The sequence below is a fragment of the Prionailurus bengalensis genome, chromosome A2, assembly GCF_016509475.1.
Source record: "Prionailurus bengalensis isolate Pbe53 chromosome A2, Fcat_Pben_1.1_paternal_pri, whole genome shotgun sequence".
Lineage (NCBI taxonomy): Eukaryota > Metazoa > Chordata > Mammalia > Carnivora > Felidae > Prionailurus > Prionailurus bengalensis.
In genome coordinates, this window is record NC_057348.1 from 80,177,382 (window position 1) to 80,196,986 (window position 19,605).

The 19,605-nt window shown below is 37.5% G+C and overlaps 1 protein-coding gene across 3 annotated transcripts in view; it reads left to right on the forward strand.

Moving 5' to 3' along the window:
• The window catches only part of RELN (reelin), a 533,601-nt gene that overhangs the window by 268,143 nt on the left and 245,853 nt on the right, over positions 1–19,605 (forward strand). For all 3 annotated transcript variants that reach the window (XM_043588658.1, XM_043588659.1, XM_043588660.1), the window contains exons 7-8: positions 157–253; positions 5,580–5,631. In XM_043588658.1, the coding sequence (XP_043444593.1) occupies positions 157–253; positions 5,580–5,631 (149 nt within the window). The remainder of the gene's footprint in view (positions 1–156; positions 254–5,579; positions 5,632–19,605) is intronic.

A 19,605-nucleotide genomic window follows, 5' to 3' on the forward strand; every position in this document is an offset into this window, starting at 1 on the left:
ATTTCGTGAGCATATCATGCTACCAAAAAACTATAACCTTCCTGAAAATGTTGATTTGAACCAAATAACAATAACTTACCTCTTTCCTTACCTGAGCAATAAACCACTTTGTGCTACTTAATTCTCAGACTGTGGGTGAATTCTCTGTTCTCACAGGGTTGAATGTAACAACTGTGAGATTGGAGAACAGTGTGGTGCAATTATGCATGGCAATGCTGTCACCTTCTGTGAGCCATATGGTCCAAGAGAATTGGTAAGTACATGCTATTTATGTACATTAATCCAAATACACTGTCTTAATGGAGTTTTTGCCAACAAAATATTCTTTTATGCTCATATAAGATGAAAATTTGCAGTATTATTTATATTATAAAACTTATTACAAATATCTCAAAATTGGGAGCAGTGATTTTGGTTTATTTTCAAATGTAAAAATAATTCGAGAATAAAATTGACAACATCAATGGATCTCATTATACATGGTGCGTCATTATGATTAGATGGCTTTTTAAAAATATGGGTATGACGTGTGACATATATGACACAGATATCTATATCACACTTAAATAATTTATGACTTTATAAGTTCTTATATAAAGCTTTACTTTTAAATGTCTTACAGTCTCTTTGCAAGCCAAAAATGTTAGATGAGCAGTTTTATCACATTATTTTAAAAGGTTGTGTCCTAACCACAAAGGAAACCTCACTGATTTTTTTTTTAAGTGGGAGTGCACTGAATAAACCAGTTTTTAACAAATTTGGGTTTGTGCCAAATTGTTCAGGAGTGGGCTACTTTCCTTTCATTTAGACTGATTAGACTTTGCTTACCAAAGAGAAGTTCTTGGATCATACATAAAGTGAAACATGAGCATTTAAAATTAAAAGCCACAAAATCACTAGCCATCAACATGTGGCTAATGAGCCTTTTGTTGTTACTCGGTTCTGGCAGAAAGACTACATTTCACATTCTTGAAAAAGGATATAAAAGCAATTGTTACGTTTTACTCCTGGCTCAATTTCTTAACAAGAAATGTTCTACTCACAACATCTCTTATGCTTTGCTTTTCTGATTTTCAGCTTCAGCTTCCATACTTCTTTTTTCTCCCACATCTTCCTTATCATGGGGCTTTTAGGTAACAGGTTGTGTTTTTCACCCCTACATCACACATTTTGTTTGAAATTCATTAACTTTAAAAGTGGTCCAAAGACTGGCTTCCACAATACAAAGGGGAGGAGAAACTAGCTAAGCAATTAAAAGATTTAGTTATCAAAGTGAAAGTCCATTAATTTTTATAACATAGTTCTTATTTTATGCTGCTTGAATATCCCTTTCATGGCAATGGATACATTTAATTTATTAAAGATACGAGCTGCAGAACATTGATAAATTGAAGAGTTTTTAGCTGAAATTAGAACACAAACAGAATTAATTGGATGCAAATTAAAATAATAGGTGCTCATAATTCAAGTCTCACAAGGTGTTATAATATTCCTGCAGACAAATGTGACTCTGGTAGTGAAGTTCTTCTTGAAAAAATCGATTTGCTAGTGCACTTTAAATAATGTACCATGACTGAATTAATTATCTATAAACCTTAAAACAAAATAAAATTTTACTGTAGTTAATTGAGCTTAGGATAATGCCTTTTTTAGAATGTTCTCCCATTCAGTAATATTTCTAGAAATGCTTGAAAAATTCTCTTTTTTTGTTCTACTGATTAATAAGAAAGAAGTATCTCTCAGAATATAATGCCAAAATTCATATTTCAGTAGCATAAAAACTGAAGTATCTAGTTTATTTGATCCATGTGTATTTTAATCCTGATTATTTCACTCAATTTATTTAGCATTAGAGTTTATATACCCAATGGGCTAGTTTTGAATTGTATTATATAATTAGCGTGAAATTAGCCTTCCAACTAAAAAAGAAAACATTCAAAATAATCACATTCATCCAAGGAAGAAAAAAAAAACATATGCAGATTTATATTCCCATCTAAGTATGAGGGATTCTGTTATGGACTTCATGGGAATAGAATAAAGATACATTAACAAAAATAGGGATGACACTCAGATTTTCCACCCTAGCAACTTCTAATTCTCAATAATTTTTATGCTACATTTGTGTCCTGGGACCAAAAATAGAGATTATACCCAGGTTGTGTTTACAGATGACAGATCAACTGAATGAAAAGGGAGAAATTCAGTTGTCAGTTTACATGGTATTATGTTTTCTAAAATTCAGATATTTGCTTGGTACCTCAAGATGGAATACAGTCCAAATTGTTGTGTATGAGAACTGATGAAAGATATTAGCCCCCAAACATCACTTTTTAACAAATATGCCTTCTTATTTTTCATAAATGTAGTTCTTGAATTTGTGAAGCAGAGAACCACAGGCAAAGAACCTTAGTAGGCTAATGCTCTTATCTTTTATACTGCCAGCAAGAGCATCTCCATTTTGTGAAGTTAGTCACATGGTCATTTTATTTTAATAAAAGCCAAAGTCAGTGAAAGGTGCCATCTGTGGTTGCATGGGCATACCGTTCAGTTATGTCTCCACTGCTGCTGTGTGGCCGCCCTCACTGTTTTATTTAGCTCACTGAGGTCTCCATGTTTCAGGTGGTGACATGTAACTTTACTCATTTTGCTGGTCTGACGTGAAGGTAATGAGGAATTCACTCATCCTCTCCTTTAAAAGAAAATGTGCTCTCTCAGAGCATGAAACAAGTTGGTTATGCGACCCTCAGTGCTTTTAAAGAAATTACTTATTGAATTATTCTCAGTTATTTGCAAATGCATTTTATTTTAAAAAACATTTTTTTGACATTTATTTATTATTGAGAGACAGAGAGAGATACAGCACAAGCAAGGGAGGAGCAGAGAGAAGGTGGGGAGACACAGAATCAGAAGCAGGCTTCAGGCTCTGAGCTGTCAGCACAGAGCCCAATGTGGGGCTTGAACTCACAAACTGCGAGATCATGACCTGAGCCTAAGACGCTTAACTGACTGAACCACCCAGGCGCCCCTGCAAATGCATTTTAGTTACAAGGAAGAGTTTGAGCTAAAACAGGATCAAACCCCCCAAAATTTGCAGGGATGATGTGCAGAATCCACAGCCTCAGCCTGTGGTGAATTCAGATTCATTTAGTGATTGTAGTAATTTTCTATGGTTTGGGGTCTAATTGATAAGTCAAGACCATTGAAATTTGGTAGAAGAAAAGTTCTGTCAGACATTCAGAGTTGCTGTACTATTTATCAAAAGCCATTTAAGAGACCCTTTCATTTTCAGAAGGTCCTATGTAAACACTTTATGACTTTGCAAACTAAAATTACATGTGTGAACTCCAGGATAATAAATAATTTATTAATACATAAATTTATTAATACCTAAAATATAGGTGAACAGATTTTTATAGGCAATGCTTCTTGTTATTTTTTCTCTTCATCTTTCCTATTCCTTCTTGTAGCTGACAGTTTTACTAATGGGCTAAAAAATGGGTAAAGGTAAAGCAGTGAGAGTTAACTATTCTACCAGTCCTTAGCTTCCCTGGTGAAGAAATGCAGAATCAATGACTAATCTAAGTCCAGGGTCACTCTCAGTTAGCACGTGTAATTTGAAATTTGGCAACATTCCAGGCAACTTACTGCGTGCTATCAGTGGTCATGTCTGTGGAACTTCATCATGCAGGTGACACAGCCTCATTTATTACACCCAGCAGGATAAGTATCTAAGACTCTCTAGTATACCTAATACACCAGCCTTGGCAATAACCATGGTGCTTTTAACTTATCTGATACCATTGTTTAAAAGAACTTCTATTCAGGAGTGTTTCATGATTCACCTGGGAATCTACTGAGTTACATAAAATCAGAGGTGGAATGAGCATCCATTCAATTTATGTGAAAACTTTACAGATTTTCATGTGCCTCTTTGGACTGTACGATCGAATTTTCCAAGTGAAAAAACCATGAGGACAAATAGTTGAACTCACTCTAAAAATTGTGGAAAAAAAAAAAACAAACCAAAACAACACAGATTCCTTTAAAGGAATCTTGAAAAGGAGCTAATATCATAGTTATTTAAAGAAAACTCTGTTGATCCATTTTTCTCTAATGACTCTGGTGAGGGGAAGAGAGGAGAAACAGGGCTGTAGACATGAAGGGCCAGTTTTCTTGTTGCAGATAATCTGTGATAATGAGGGATTTAAATTATATGGAGAGAATTTCCTCTGACACCCTGACACCAATGATTTTTGCTATGGTTAAAATCAATTAGGAGCTGATATCTATAGTGATATTTAACAACTTATAAAATGTGTCTCTTGCCCTCCCCTCTTCTACCTTTCCTGCTTCTTCATGAATTTTAAAGTCACGTATTTAAAGCATGCATTCAGCCATCTTTCCAAATTGTGTTGTAGAAATGGAAAGCATCCATCTGATCTTTTGATACATCTCAGCTGAATTCTGACTAAACAGGAGGCTTGCTCTTTTTTCCACCAGTTCCCCCCCAGAGATTCATGACCTGGGTATCTCCTGATCCTTCCACAGTTGTGGACTCCATCTTGTGGGCACTGATAAAGTGCAGGGATAAATCTCAGGATGATATTATGACATAGAAAAAGTGGAAGTAAGACAGCCGACTGCTTTTGCCATGGTGGAAACACAGTTGTCCACTTTGTAATTTCTAGATGCTTTACAGGGTCAGGAACCCAACAAGAGAGTCTTTGAAAATGAGAACCCTAATTGTCATCTCATTTGAGCTGGTATGGGTCAAAGTCACTGCTCCACAGAATACATTTAAAATTTTTTTTAATTTAAATTTATTAAAAATTAAATAAGGTACCATTCTTCTTTCAGCAGGGGGAAAGTTGTTTAAGCATGCTTCTTCGAGAAACTAATAGGAAGTAATAGAAATGTGTTGGAAGGATATTTCTAAGCTTATAATTTGATTACTTTTTTTGGAAAGGTAATGATTTTATTGACAAATATTCCACATATAGTATTCTACAGTTCATTTATTTAAAGTATGCAGTTCAAATTTAGTCACAAAATCATGCAGTCATTATCACATCTGTAGAACATTTTTACCATCCCCTAACAAAATCTTATACCCTTTATTAGCTGATGTATTTCTATCTACTTTTCCCAACATAATCTTTTTCTTCTCATTTGCTCTTAACTGACTTCCTGGTTTTTATTTGAGAGCCTTTTTATGGCATTTGCTTTGGGCTTTAGATCTTTTGGTGTAGGATGGAGGGGAAGTTGAAGGGGGAGGGGAGGGGCTGTGTTAATAAGTATTCTCACAAGATTACCTGGCAGATCACACTAAAAATGGTTTTCAACAGGACCCTGAGAAAACATGTACCATGAGTGCCTGAGTCAGGATCTTACTTACCGTTGTTCCCCATAGAGAACCATGAAGTGTATTCACATTCAGACTTACTAATGAAAATAAGCCAACCACTGAATAAATACACCCTCTTTCCTCTTTTCACTCTCCTTTCTTCCTGACAGCTTTTTCTCTTTATCCTCCTGTCTTTCTGTCTTGTCTTATTTTGGTATATTCCTTTTTCTAGATTACCACAAGCCTTAATACCACAACAGCCTCTGTCCTCCAGTTTTCCATTGGTAAGTGTTTTTAGCAATTATAGCAATTTAACTTGGAAGTGTTTGTTTTAATCATAGTGTACCATCAGGAGTATAGTGCCAAATGCTTTTAGATTTAGAGAAGAGTCTGTCTTAACGTTGCTGTAAATAATTTAACACATTTTTAAAATGAAATTGAAAATTGTAAATGCTGCATTCTGTTCTCATTTCTCTCCAGCAGGGAGCAGTATTTAAGAATGATACAGATAATCCAAACCGTTTTAAAGTGATTTACATATGGATTTTGAATGTTTGTGATTATACTGTTACAGCAGTAGAATTACCTTACTGGTTGTGTTTTGCTCATATTAAAATTAAAAATCTGTTAAATTTCCTGCATTTTTACCGGCTGGTAGTGAAAGAGATAATTACTGTTCCCTGAGAGAAACCAGTCAGGACTTCATGTTTGACATAAATAATCTATGTTTGATTCAGACATGGATCATTTAAAAATGACTCTACCTGGCAATATTTCTTTTAAGTGCTTTTGCATTTGAGTTAAAAATTCCTACCTGAAGCATTCAGTAAAAGTAAAGTACCTTTTGATCAAGCGTTTGCAGTTTTGTTATCTTTGTTACTTTCCGTTCTAATTTCCAAAGGCATATATTAATAAGTACCATGTACAGGTTTCCGGTAGGAATGTTCTAGCTAAAGAAAGGTAATGCCTTTCTAGATGGGGGCCAGTTTTATTGATCTTGGTCCTGTAACATGGAAACCTCTTCCTGGCCTCTGCCTATGACATGAAGATTGCAGCAGCTATGCCCTGGGGACCCCTTCTTCCAGATCGCCCCCCAATCTCCCCACCCCCTTCTCGTCCTGATCACAAGGTAGGGGCTCACGCTGGTTGATTGTGCCTCAGAGCAGTTTTTTTCCAGCCATGTAGATGTCACTTTCTCATCTGCGGAGCCTGATTTAAGCATCTGTAGGTATGATGTGAAACTGCCTTGTTACAGTTTGGGCTGTTTTCTTCTCACATTGATAGCATGACTACAACAATTTACAGACTACTCAGAAGTCCATATGTGGTCATAAAGAAAGCGTTAGCAAAAACAAAATAATGAGCTTTTTTTTTTATGAGAGGGTTTTTTTGATCTATCAGCAAGTGCATCCCAAATTTTCTGTAAATGTAATACTTCTATAATCAGAAACAAACAAAGTTCATTTTTTCAAAGTTGGGGTGCTACAAAAACAATTTTTTAAATCCCTAGCATGATAGGCAAGTAACTTAGAGTTTCTTAACCAGAACCAATGTGTTTAAATTTACTGTGCTATTTATATTTTTTTAAAAAGCTGAAAATGTTTTCCTTTTTATCTGTATTCCAAGTATTTACTCTAAGTTTTTTGTTAGGGCAATGAATATTAATTTCAGATATTATCTTTAACCAAAGAAAGTATACTAGAGAATCCTCTTTAAAATATATGTTTCATGGGCACCTGGGTGGCTCGGTTGTGCGTCTGACTTCGGCTCAGGTCATGATCTCACAGTCTGTGAGTTCGAGCCCCGCGTCGGGCTCTGTGCTGACAGCTCAGAGCCTGGAGTCTGTTTTGGATTCTGCGTCTCCCTCTCTCTCTGCCCCTCCCCCACTTGTGCTCTGTCTCTCTCTTTCTCAAAAATAAATAAACATTAAAAAAAGAAAGAAAGAAAAAAGAAACCATGTAGTGGCAAACCTCTAGTTATATAGTGTATAGTGGTGAGTGGTAGATTCAGTATAGTGGACAGAGCTTTTCAAAAATGGTTTTGTGTATCTCATTATGAGTACTTGGAGTAGCATCATTCTGTTCACATGGATGGTGTGAGGGCTAGATGGGGGCATGCACACAGGTTTGAGAGATGTCATAATTGCATGAATTCATCCTCAGCTTTATTTAGTCCCACAATAACCAAATACCAAAATAGCAAATGCAGCCAAATAGAAGCAATTGTATTTATACTCCTGTCAAAAATTATATTGAATGTGTTACTAAAAAAAAAAATTATATGTACACAATCATTTATATTTCTTTGTATGTTGTGGAATTATCCAAATCTGTACTAAGAGTGTGTTTAAATATGGCTAGATTTAGTGTCAATGCCTTGGAAATCCTTTAGGATGTTAAAGGTCATTGTGTAGTGTGATGATTCAGATGTATTAAAGACAATTTTCTAGGGAATTCTGTCATTATTTGTGGCTTCAGTGGTGAATTGCATTCACAATTGTGGACATATAACCACAATTGAATAAATTATTGCCTTGAAGCTTTTATATTGTGCTTGTAAACATTTTCAGTCCCATGACAAGCATTATCCAAGGGAATCCCAAGTACCAAGTCTATGAGTATGTGTATAGAAATGTCTTGGATTACTAAGGTTATCAAATAAACTCTATCATGTAATGCACTCCCAGGCCTTTCTAAATATATACACCTATACACACAGAGACATGCATGCACACACTTAAAAACATATGCATAAATATACAGGCTACCTTAACCAAATGAATTTTAAATTTAAAGCATCCTGAAAACACAACTCGGGAACCTGAACTTTATCGGGTTATCAATAGCTAAAGCATCAGGAAAAGTGTCCTAAAATGTTCTTAGAAGAACTTCTCATTTTTCCATTCCAATGAAAGATCTCATATCTATTTCTGTGCTGAAGCATTGATCTGCTATAACCCTCACTTGATTCATTAGGGTCTCTTAGTAGAATTTATGGTCCTAGCCTTACAGGTATTTACCTGTTTCCTTTAGATTTCCTCCGGGATACAAAGAAAAATTTGAGATTATGCCCTTGCAAACCGTTATCTTACAGGTGTCTCCAAACTGCCTTCTCAGGCAGTGTCCTAGGTCCAAGGGAAGTGCTGATGGTGTTTTTTGTCCTTCATTCACTTGACAACATGTCACTGAGTATTTGCTATGTGCCTGTCAGCCTTTTCCTGAGCTAACTCTTAACTATAGAAAGACAAGGAAAAAAAACGAAAGAAAGAGAAAAACGTTTTTACAGTGCTTAGTGGTTTGGTAGAAGGCTCTGGATGCATACAGAACATGAAACCTCTAGAGAGCTGCCAGATTATTATAAACAGAGATGAACATGTGTACAGGTCTCCATGATGGCAGGTCCTTCACAGTAGAGCAGGTCAGTAGAGCAGGTCAGGCCTTCTGCCTTCTTAGAGAGGAGAATCCCTGAACCCCAACAACTGGAGTCATTGGAAAGGACAAAGGTTTTCCAGGTGAGGAGACAGAGTGACAGAAGCAAGGTATAGGATGGGAACATGAGTGTCCTCTCGGAGAAGAAAGACTGGCCAAAGGATGGCCATGGTCAATGTCAGAGAAAATTGTGTCCATTTGAAGAGTTAATATACATCACCGGGAGTTTTAAACTTAATAGTCAATAGAAGTCAGAAATGGCCTCTTTCTCTCCTGGGCAATAAAGAAATGTAATGAAATTAATTCTTAAGAAAGATCTTTTGGATAGTTGTGTTAAGAGCAAACTTGCCTCTTCCTTGCTGTAAGTCTACACTGACTCACTCAATAAGATCTTGCCAGGTACTATGCTTGTTTAGTTTAGCCTAGCTCTTTCTTCATATTAATAGAATTTGTAGGCCAAATGGGGATTAAAGGTAAAGCATTCAGAAACCTATGCCTTGAAGAACAGAATTTGGCTCAGGAGGTAAATCTGTCTTGTCCATCATGGTATTCTCAGCCCCTAGCCCAGGGACTCAAAATAAGTAGATTCTCATAAGTATTTCTTGCCTGAGTGACAGGTCACTATTGCAGAGACATCTGTAATAGTATGTAACCAAGTGCTAAATTGGTTCCGTGCAGACATTTCATGCCAAGACAGGATTTGGACATGGTGATCTGAGGACCTCAATCAGTGGAAAAGTTGACCGAGAAGGAAACATAGAATCACAGTATAGCATGCTTTTAGTGAAACCCGTGGGCAGAAATATATATACATGAGTTTATCAGTTTGTTATTATTGAACTAGCTAGAATCTACTACTTGTTCATAATTTATAAAATTAGTACCTTTTTTCTTTGGTTTTACTTAGGAATATCCTAAAGATTTGGGTTTTGTGTGTGCATCTTTTTTACTGCCTTTTTATTTGTTTTTAACCATCTCAAGACAGAGGAGAGTCATTAAATTACAAATGTTTTATATTTACAGATTATGTCCTTAGAAGTAAATTGTTCTTGTATATACTGTATGTGCCACAGAGAGTCTCAGATATATGAGAGCTACTCATTTTGTATGAGCGTATTTTGAAAAATAAAAACTAGAAAATTATAAAAGTTAGAGATACTCTTATTGGTGAGTTGGAAGATTGCTTTGTAAAAGAAAAGTGATCTGGCATTATTTTTTCTTAAACAGTTATAGTGAATAAAATACTGCTTGTAAGAGGTATTGTACTGCATTTAGCCTAAGGGAAGCAGCTTTTCCCTCAAGCCTAATTCATAAACATCTTAATTACTCAGAACTCTTTTCAACAGAGAAAGTCTCTCTCTACTCTTAGAACAGCTAACTCACAGGGAAGAGAAATCGAGCCCTCCGTGTCTTGGTAGGAATTCTTGCCCACTTCCTCTGTGAGCTTCCTGAGCTCTGTTTCTAAATTAGACTCTCATTTTTTTCAGGAGTCACTCTCCTTGGTAAGTGAGTAAAACCTTGGGAAATTTATTATGAAATAGTGAAAACCTCTTCTAAAATCATAATCTCTAAGGATGAGACAAAATCTCTGATGACTTGAGCTCAAAACAGATATTAATAAAATAACAGAAGTTTAGAAAAATTAAGTGGTGAAATTGGTTTAATATATCTGCATTTAAGGTTAAATAACATGTTTTATTTGAGTGTTAGATTCTTGAATATAAAAGATGTTAAGATAAGTCTTGTTTATGACTTGATTTTTAGATCTTCAAAGATCTACACTAAGACAAAAACTGAAATCTTTATATATAGAACACTTCTGTGTTATCTAAATTCGGTAAAGGTTTGGAACTGATTATGATTCAGGTGATCCTGCTTCTTCATCCTGGACTTGATTTATTCCTTTTCAGGGATTTCATATTTTAAAAGACCAGCTTAAGTAAACTTTATATGATTTCAATCCCGCCTCACCCCACATTCCTATTTTAAGTAATAAAAGGGAGGGAGTGTTCTCAAGCAGTGTAAAATTCTACTAAGCATAAGGCTCTGGCAAAGATCGTTGAGATTAATTATAAGTGTTCTTGAATTATTAAAACTGATAACTAAATAATTATCATCATGTGAATTAAAATACAGTTTGAAAGATACTGTGCCCTTTCCCTTTTGAAATATTTGATTCTTTGTCACTCACGTTGATGAGGCTTAAAAGATAAGTATCAGTAATTCATTCATAATTATGTTCTACTAAAATTTATCGAGTGCTGTTCTAGTAGAAGGATATAAGCAGTAAACTATAGGGTGAGAAATTGATCATTGGTATAGACTAAGTGGTCTCGCATTTGAAAGCTCCTTGGCCTAACCTGATATCTCTGAATCTCCACTTCCTCCATATTTGATGATACCTACTTCATTCTGCTTTGATGTATACATTGGTTATTTCTGCACATCCACTTTCACCCTTTAAAGCTTAACTGTTTAAAGCCCTTTAGGGCTAAGTAGTGTACAAGTATCCCCCTTTGTTCATAGGGCAGAATTTTGCTCACAACTAGAACTAAGTCACTGTGGACTGTATTTGATTAAATTCATAGGTTAGGAAAGAGATTTAGTGATGTTCCACATTGGTGCTTAATATTATACTCATTCTCGACTACTGGGGTGAGGGAGCATGCTGAATGAAATACATGGGCAATATTAGAACTTGATCTAAGCCAGCAATCTTCATTTTTTTTTAAATCAGTCAAGGGCACTTGATTGAGGATTCTTCTTTCAGAGAGACCTTTAGGATGTATGCTATGTAAAGTGATGTTTCTACATCCACTGTGGAGAAAGCCAAACCGAAGACACTGCCCAACCTGCAAGGACTTTATTTACCAAATAGGTGGGGGGGCTGGGGGGGGAGTCCATGTGTGAGAAAAAGCCAAGAAATGGGTGCAGACCACAGAGAAGAGTGAGAGCACAGCCTGTTGGAAAATCCAGACAGAGGGAGGTCCAGTGGCAGGACTTTATCATTTGGAAGGGAGACTGCTAAGAGCAGGTGTGGTACTGCTTTAGAGGCTAATCACCACAATGAAGGTTGGAGACATGGAAGCCTGCAGGGAGACAAGGCAGAGGCCATTCTAAGACCTTAAGATCAAGGTCAAAGCCAGAATTGCAGCAAGGGTGGTAATGCTGAATTTTCAAATTGCTGGGGTTGGGGAGGGGCAGTACTTAACACCTGCTGCCTAAGGTGGGGATCAGTCCTAGAAAATGAGCCAGACCTAAGCACTAGGGCTAGGTTGTCTGGCCTTGGCCCTGAGAAAAGGAGGGCTGCTTGGCAGGGAACCTGGCAAAGCCTGACACATTTTGCATTTCTCTTCCTTATGTTTCTCCCAGCATAGGATCTGTTGAAAGTTCTATGCTATGGGCTTGGGAAGAAACTTGCAAATGGGTGGGCATCCAAAAGTGGCTGAAAATAGCATTGTATTCCATAAATTGGGAGAGAATTGGTTCCTTTCTCTCTCATGATAGGAGTGGCAGTAAAGAGGAAAAAATAAAAATATTTTGGAACTGAGAGAATGGGAATAGGACTTAAAGAGAGAAAGGTACAAAAGGGGAGGAGGACAGCTGTTCATTTTATATCCTGTGGTCATTGTCCATCTGCCATAAACTGAAAGAAGTCACCTAATGATGTTTGGGGATTTCAGCCAAGGAAGTGACTAAGGGGCAAAATATTAAGTACAATAAATCACACACTGTCACATTTATTCAGTAAGAAAGGTTTGTAGATCCAGTAGCCTGTTTACTAACAAAGTCGGTCAAAACAAATTATTGCCAGTAGCCTCATTCTAAAGATAAACGAATACAAAACAGGAAGTAAGGACGAGTTGCTTTTAAAACCCAGCCCTTTTTCTACACCATAGAAGAGGTTTTTTGAGTTTAAAGGAAACATGTTTTGAGTGTAAGTACAGAATATTTTTGAGGATTTTTACTGTTGTACTTTATTTGACCTCCCTTAATCCTTAATATCAGTTTTCAGTAGATGCTTAAAATGGACATTTTAGTTCCATATAATGGTCCTTAACAGTACTGTCCTTGAAATATGCTACTTCAGCTAAAAATATGCAATAATCCCCCCTCAAAGGATATTTTTTGGTGGACAAAATAGAGGTGGAGACATAAACTCTCTATTTCCATATTCAAGTGATTGATTAACTGATTGATCTTTTGGGACAATCAAAGATTTTGGACATGTTGATTTCTCTAAGCTGACAATTTGTATTAATAAAATAATAATTTATCTCAACTTCAGTCATCCTATTTTACCAAAATTGAATTCCTTTGCTCTCGACACATCCAAGAGTTATTCGAGGATCTCCTCTCATGCGGAATGGAGCCGTTCTTAATTAAAGTCATATCTGTGGGCTCCTTTCAGTCACAATTCTCATCCCTGTCATTTGGGACTGAGAAGCCCCAGGATGCTTCCCAGGGCTGCCACAAAGCATTATCCGATACAGTAACCATTTTTTCCTTCCCTGCTTCTTACCCACAAATCAGACTGCTGCCCCTTTGGCTACAGCCCCTGAACTTCAGCAAGGCATGAGCTGCTGTCTTGGTACAGACACAGGCCAGGCGATCCCAGCCTATACTTTATGAGAGCCTGAAGCAGCCCCACACAGCAGGACATAGCCACAGCGAGACATGGGGTAAACAGCTAACCAGATGCCTCCAAGGAGTGGGGGAGACTCTTGGCTCAACTGAGAACATCCCTGTTAGCCATGGTCTGAGAATTCGTAAAATAGTCCACGTGGGGCCAAATTCTCATCTTCTCAGGTAGATTTTTTCCCCTTTACCGTGAATTCTACATTCCAAAGTACTCTGTGGACAACTGATGTACAGGAAGGTAATATGTAGTAAAAACAATTTGTTTCAAAGATTATAAGGCAAGAAGCTAGCTCACTACTAGAGTAGAAACATGATTACATTTTTACGAAATTTACAAACTAATGGAACAAATAGATATAGATGTGCCACATAACAAAACATAATGCACAGTACATAAAGGGTAATAAAGTTGAAGTTTTTGTTCTAGGAGAGAAATAAAAAACAAACATGAAAACTAAGAAACATTAAACCAGTTATCCTGGAAATTAGAGCATTATGTGCCTAAAATTGAGAGTCATCATTTAATGACTATTCATCAAGTAGTACTTTTATGCATGTTATCAAGATGTTGCTCTATTTATAGTAGGTTATTTTGATGTCATGGGCTAATTCCCTTAAGATATTTCTGGCAGTCTCAGTAACAAAGGAAATAAAAATCCAAGTGTAATGTAATCATTGTTCTACATTAGTGTGGTTACTGGAAATTAACATGCACAACTGCCTCCAGTAAAATATTTGAACAGAATTTTGTAAAACTATAGAAATATTGATCATCTGCATAATAATGATCTATGATTTGCTTCTGGCAGAATTATTTTGAAGAAGATGAATTACAAAATAGCAGATATGCTTTTCACTGTGTTTCTTGATGCTTTGGGGGACAGCGAGATTATTTACTCCTCAGTGAGAAGTACTGTCCTCAAAAATCACTCTTAGCAAGAAAAGGGTAGGTAACTGCCAGAACTGCTTATTTTACCAGTATCTCCAGGTTCTTCATCACATTTGTCACAATACAGAATGAGGCAAGTCCCTTTCTTGAATGCCCTGGCCTATAGTAACATGTAATATCCCCTGGGAATGACAGTGTCTAGCTTTTTAAAAGCTTCTCTAAAAGCTCCCCATTCATCTCTTCTCTCTTTCCATTCACTACAACCTCGAGTTAATGGTCCTGTCTTCCATTTATCTACCTTGGAAAGATGAGAAGATGGGTTGATCCTGTTAAGATTTGCACCGGTCATAGCAGGGAGTTCTAAGTAGCCAGATTACATCCATTTCATAACTTTATGATCTTTCTATATCAAATGCTGTGGTTTACATGCAGCTCCCGAAGCCCTGCTTGTCTCTGAGGTCTGAGTTTTGAGTAATGGCAGCAGCAGCAGTTGAGCTGCAGGAATCCTCAGCAGGGCTCCATCCAAATACTCCTCCAGCCTTCAGTATTTATGGGCCCTGCTCTGCTATCCAGAGGCGTGATTTCTGGCAGTGCTTTGCCCCCTCTATAAATTCTGTGAGATCAGTTCTTTCCTCCTTCTGGGGCTCTGTGCAACATTTAAAAAGGCAGCTTGTTTTTCAGGCAGAGCTTTGAGGAAAGCGGCAGCCTCCCAAGAGGACAGTAGCTCCTTCCATTGTTTCTGTTCTGATTTACTTTGTGAAGTCCTGGGCTTTGTGGAGAAGGGCATCACCAAATAAAAACAAAACTGCCCAGGCATTGGGAGACTAAAACCATGTGACTTTGCTTCTACTTTAAGAGTAAAAGGAAATAAAGGGAGCTTCTGGAGATGCAGGCTCACAGTCCCTAATCTGTAATTCCAAATGACAAAAAAACTCGGAAAAACCACTCGCCTATTTTTTTTTTTAATTTACATGATGGCAAAGCCTAATGTGACCTGGATTCATCTGTCAGCAAGTCCTGATTTGAAATAATTTAAAGCTACTTATAATCTTTATGGATACGACTTACACGATCTTCATGCATTTCATTGCAGAAATACTAATGTGTTTGGTTGCAGAGGATTGCCCCAGACTTGGCTGGGGATGCAGCATAACATGTGGTTGTGCATATCACCTTTCTGACATCCGTAAATTAATTATGTAAGTAAGTAACTTGGATACTGAAATTTGTCTTACCTCAAGGGATTATGGACCTGTGTGGCTGTGATCCTGAGGAAGGAAATAAATCTTAAATGCTTCATAGTAGAAATTACGAATATTATTATTTTTTAAGTGGCCTTGATTTTATACCAAATTAAACTATTTTTTTAAGCTGTTTAGTTTTTTAGGCAACCACCTGAGAGGGATGAGGAGAAATGGAAATGTTCATTTGGGAATTTTTGAAACTTCCTGGCCCTAGAAGGTATTTGTAACCTCCACACACGTATGTTATGCTCAATGGGCTATCGTGCAATGAACAGGTTTTCAATGCACTTACTAGGGGTTTCATTCATTAGCACATAATTGCTATTTGCTCATGGGCTTGTGTATTCTTGGCATTATGAACTCTAACAGTTTTTTGAGGTTTTCTCAGTCATATTCCAGAAAACAAGGCCCAGAAGTTACAGGTTCCTGAAGGTTACTGTAGGTAGGTTTCATTCAGGTTCATCTTTAACATACGCCAAAAGTGACTGGCGTGTGTCCAGTGTAAGCAAACAATTATTTAAAAGTCATTCCATCAATCTTAATGCAGTTATAATGTGATCATTTCCTTGTAAGAATGTTTTGATTGAGCCAGATCTGCCTTAAGTAATAGAGAAGAAAATGATAACTTTTTGTTCTCTTTTTCAATGCTGTCCTGCATTAAAATACATTTATTGCTTGAATATGCCATGCTAAGCAAAGTAGAAAATGAACTATGTAATCTAGACTTCTGTGCTTTAGGACCTGTGATTTAAGACATTTATGAAATGCAGGAAGGAACATAAATGAAGTACCTGCTCTGAACAGGGGTGAGTCTAGGTTGTGTGAGTCTACATTTGAAGCTTATATAATTTTGGGTAAGGCTAGAATCTCTCAAAGGAAAAATACACAGCACTACACATTCAAAATTAGATGCAAACGTGAATGTTTATTTAGAATGAGAAAAAAGGGATGCCTGGGTGGCTCAGTCAGTTGGGCATCCGACTCTTGAATTTGGCTTAGGTTATGATCTTGCGATTCATAGGATTGAGCCCCATGTCAGGCTCCCTGCTAATAGCACAGAGCCTGCATGGGATTCTCTCTCTCCCTCTCTCTCTGCTCATGCGCTGACTTGTGCACTTTCTCTCTTTCTCAAAATAAATAAACTTAAAAATAATGAGACAAGAAATCACAACAAATTACAAATTTTTAGAAGCTAACAATACTCTAAAATCACAAATCCAGAAATATAATATCTTTGTTAACTAAATGAAATGCTCTATGATACTTTTTTCCTTGAAATTTTTGGCTGCATATTCTTTTTTTTAAAATGCCTGTTTATTTTTGAGAAAGAGAGAGAAAGAGAGACAAGCCCAAGCGGGGGAGGGACAGAGAGAGAGAGGGAGACACAGAATCTGAAGCAGGCTTCAGGCTCTGAGCTGTCAGCCCAGAGCCCAACATGGGGCCCAAACTCACAAACCGTGAGATCGCGACCTGAGCCGAAGTCGGAAGCTCAACTGACTGAGCCACCCAGGCGCCCCCTGGGGGTGACTTTTTAATGTAGAAGGTAAGGCAAAATGCCTGTGTTGTTTGCTTTCTTTTTCTCTCATGGGAAAAAGCCTACGTCAGATGCCTAACCAACTGAGCCATCCAGGTGCCCCCTGGCTGCATATTCTTAAATCACCTCTTCAAATGACAATTTATAATATTTTCTATAAAGGGAATAGAAAGATAATTCTGCTTCTAGCTTCGTGGTTCAGAGGGGGTTTTTTGGTAATTATTAACATTTTACCTTCACAATGCCTTATTGATAACATCATTTAAATGTTTAGGATCATTATCAAATTGAAAAATTGTTACCTTCTTTCAGGTATGAACTGTAAGAGTTCAGGGCTTTTTCTTGTATAGTCACTAAGCATAACTACTCTTGAATTCCCATCACTTGTTAAAGAATTTATCACCATGGTCCTTGAGTCACAATGCTAAGTATGTCAGCACAGCAGGCAGAAGGAATATACCTGGAAGCTCTTTCTATGCTGAGAATGTGTACACTATAAAATGAAAGCAACCTGTGTAAGTACATCACCATATCACACTAAACCAAAATAACCTTATTTTCAAACTCAGCTCCCCTTAGCTGAATCTCAAAAGCAGCCACGGCCACTCCAACACTATCGGACATGAGGGGAATATGGTGAGGGAGTAGTCAGAATGCAGATGGTGGTCTTGACCAGTATTATAAAATATGGCCCTGTAAGCACATTACTAGAGATCCTCCCAGGGCCTTGGAAGTTGCTCACAAAAGGGAGGGGGCCTGAAGGTTGACCTTCATCAGCTTCATAGTGAATCTACTTCTGTCTACACTGTTACTATCTACACTAACATGTTAGAATTGAGCATTACATTGATATATGTTATTTTGATGTGTCTTTGTTTACATTCTGATAAACTTATTGTCATTTCCAGACTTTCCCTTTACTTAATATTCTGTTGTTTTGCTTATCTCAGAACTCCTATGTAAGACCATGGAGATTTATTTTTTTTAAGGTTTATTTATTTATTTTGAGAGAGAGAAAGAGCACAAGCAGAGGAGGGACAGAGAGGGAGGGAGAGAGAGAATCCCAAACAGGCTCCACACTGTCAGCACAGAGCTAGATGTGGGGCTCCATCTCACAAACTATGAGATCATGACCTGAGCCGAAACCGAGAGTCAGGTGCCCAACAACTGAGCCATCCAGATGCCCCATGGAGATGTCTATATACTGCTGCAGCTAGTGTTCTGATTCCCAATAAATTATTAGTCCTTAAAATCATGAATGCAAAATAATGCTTTTTTAATGTAGATATTTTACAGCATGTATTCTTTACCCTCTTAATACCATACAGCATGTTTCCTTGTCTTAAGACTCATTTTTATTGATGAACAACTTTTGCTGTTGGTATAAACAGGGAAGGGAAAAGAGCACTGAATCTCAGGAGTCAGGCCATACAGTCATCCCTGCCAGTTGACCTTGCCACATAAGCTTAGGCAAGTGGTGGAGGCTGTCAGGACCTCTGGCAGCTCATTTGTAAAGTGAGAGTATTCATTTTCATGACTCTCTTCCCACTGGGGTCCTAAATCCTAGGACTGGGTGACAAGAATGAACTGGTGTTAACTAGGAATACACTTTGTCTGAAAGTATGGTGATGGCATCTGTTCTAGTTAAGGCAGCCCCCAGTGAAATACCAAAGTACTTACCATATCCTTATTCAACCAGTTATGGTTAACTTAAACTTGTAGCTTGTTCTATCATGAGGAAAAGATATTAAATAGAGGGACATCAAGTGAACCATGTAATGTTGTCACCCAAACAAACCTCAGCACGGGAGATCAAATGAGCTGCCCCTCTGGCTCTTCCTACAAGAGCATCGGTCTCTGTGCTAATAGACTGAGGCTGTAAGTCCACCCCATCTCCTTAATCTGCTGTGAAGCACACAAAAGACATAATAATAAGAGCACATTTACCATGATGAGCACTGAGTAATGTATAGAATTGTTGAATCATTATATTGTATACCTAAAACTAGTATAACACTGCATATTAATTTACTTAAATAAATTTTTAACTTTTTAAAAATTTTTTAATGTTTATTTATTTTGAGAGACAGAGGGTGAATGCAGGAGGGGCAGAGAGAGAAGCAGGCTTCAGGCTCTGAGCTGTCAGCACAGAGCCCAGTGTGGGGCTCAAGCCCACGAACTATGAGATCATGACCTAAGCTGTAGTCAGACGCTTAACCAACTGAGCCACCCAGGTGCTCCAAATTTTTTAAATAAATAAATAACCATGGGAGAGAAAGTGAGAAAAAAAAATTTAATTTTTAAATAAAACATTTTAGGGGCGCCTGGGTGGCGCAGTCGGTTAAGCGTCCGACTTCAGCCAGGTCACGATCTCGCGGTCCGGGAGTTCGAGCCCCGCGTCGGGCTCTGGGCCGATGGCTCAGAACCTGGAGCCTGTTTCCGATTCTGTGTCTCCCTCTCTCTCTGCCCCTCCCCCGTTCATGCTCTGTCTCTCTCCGTCCCAAAAATAAATAAACGTTGAA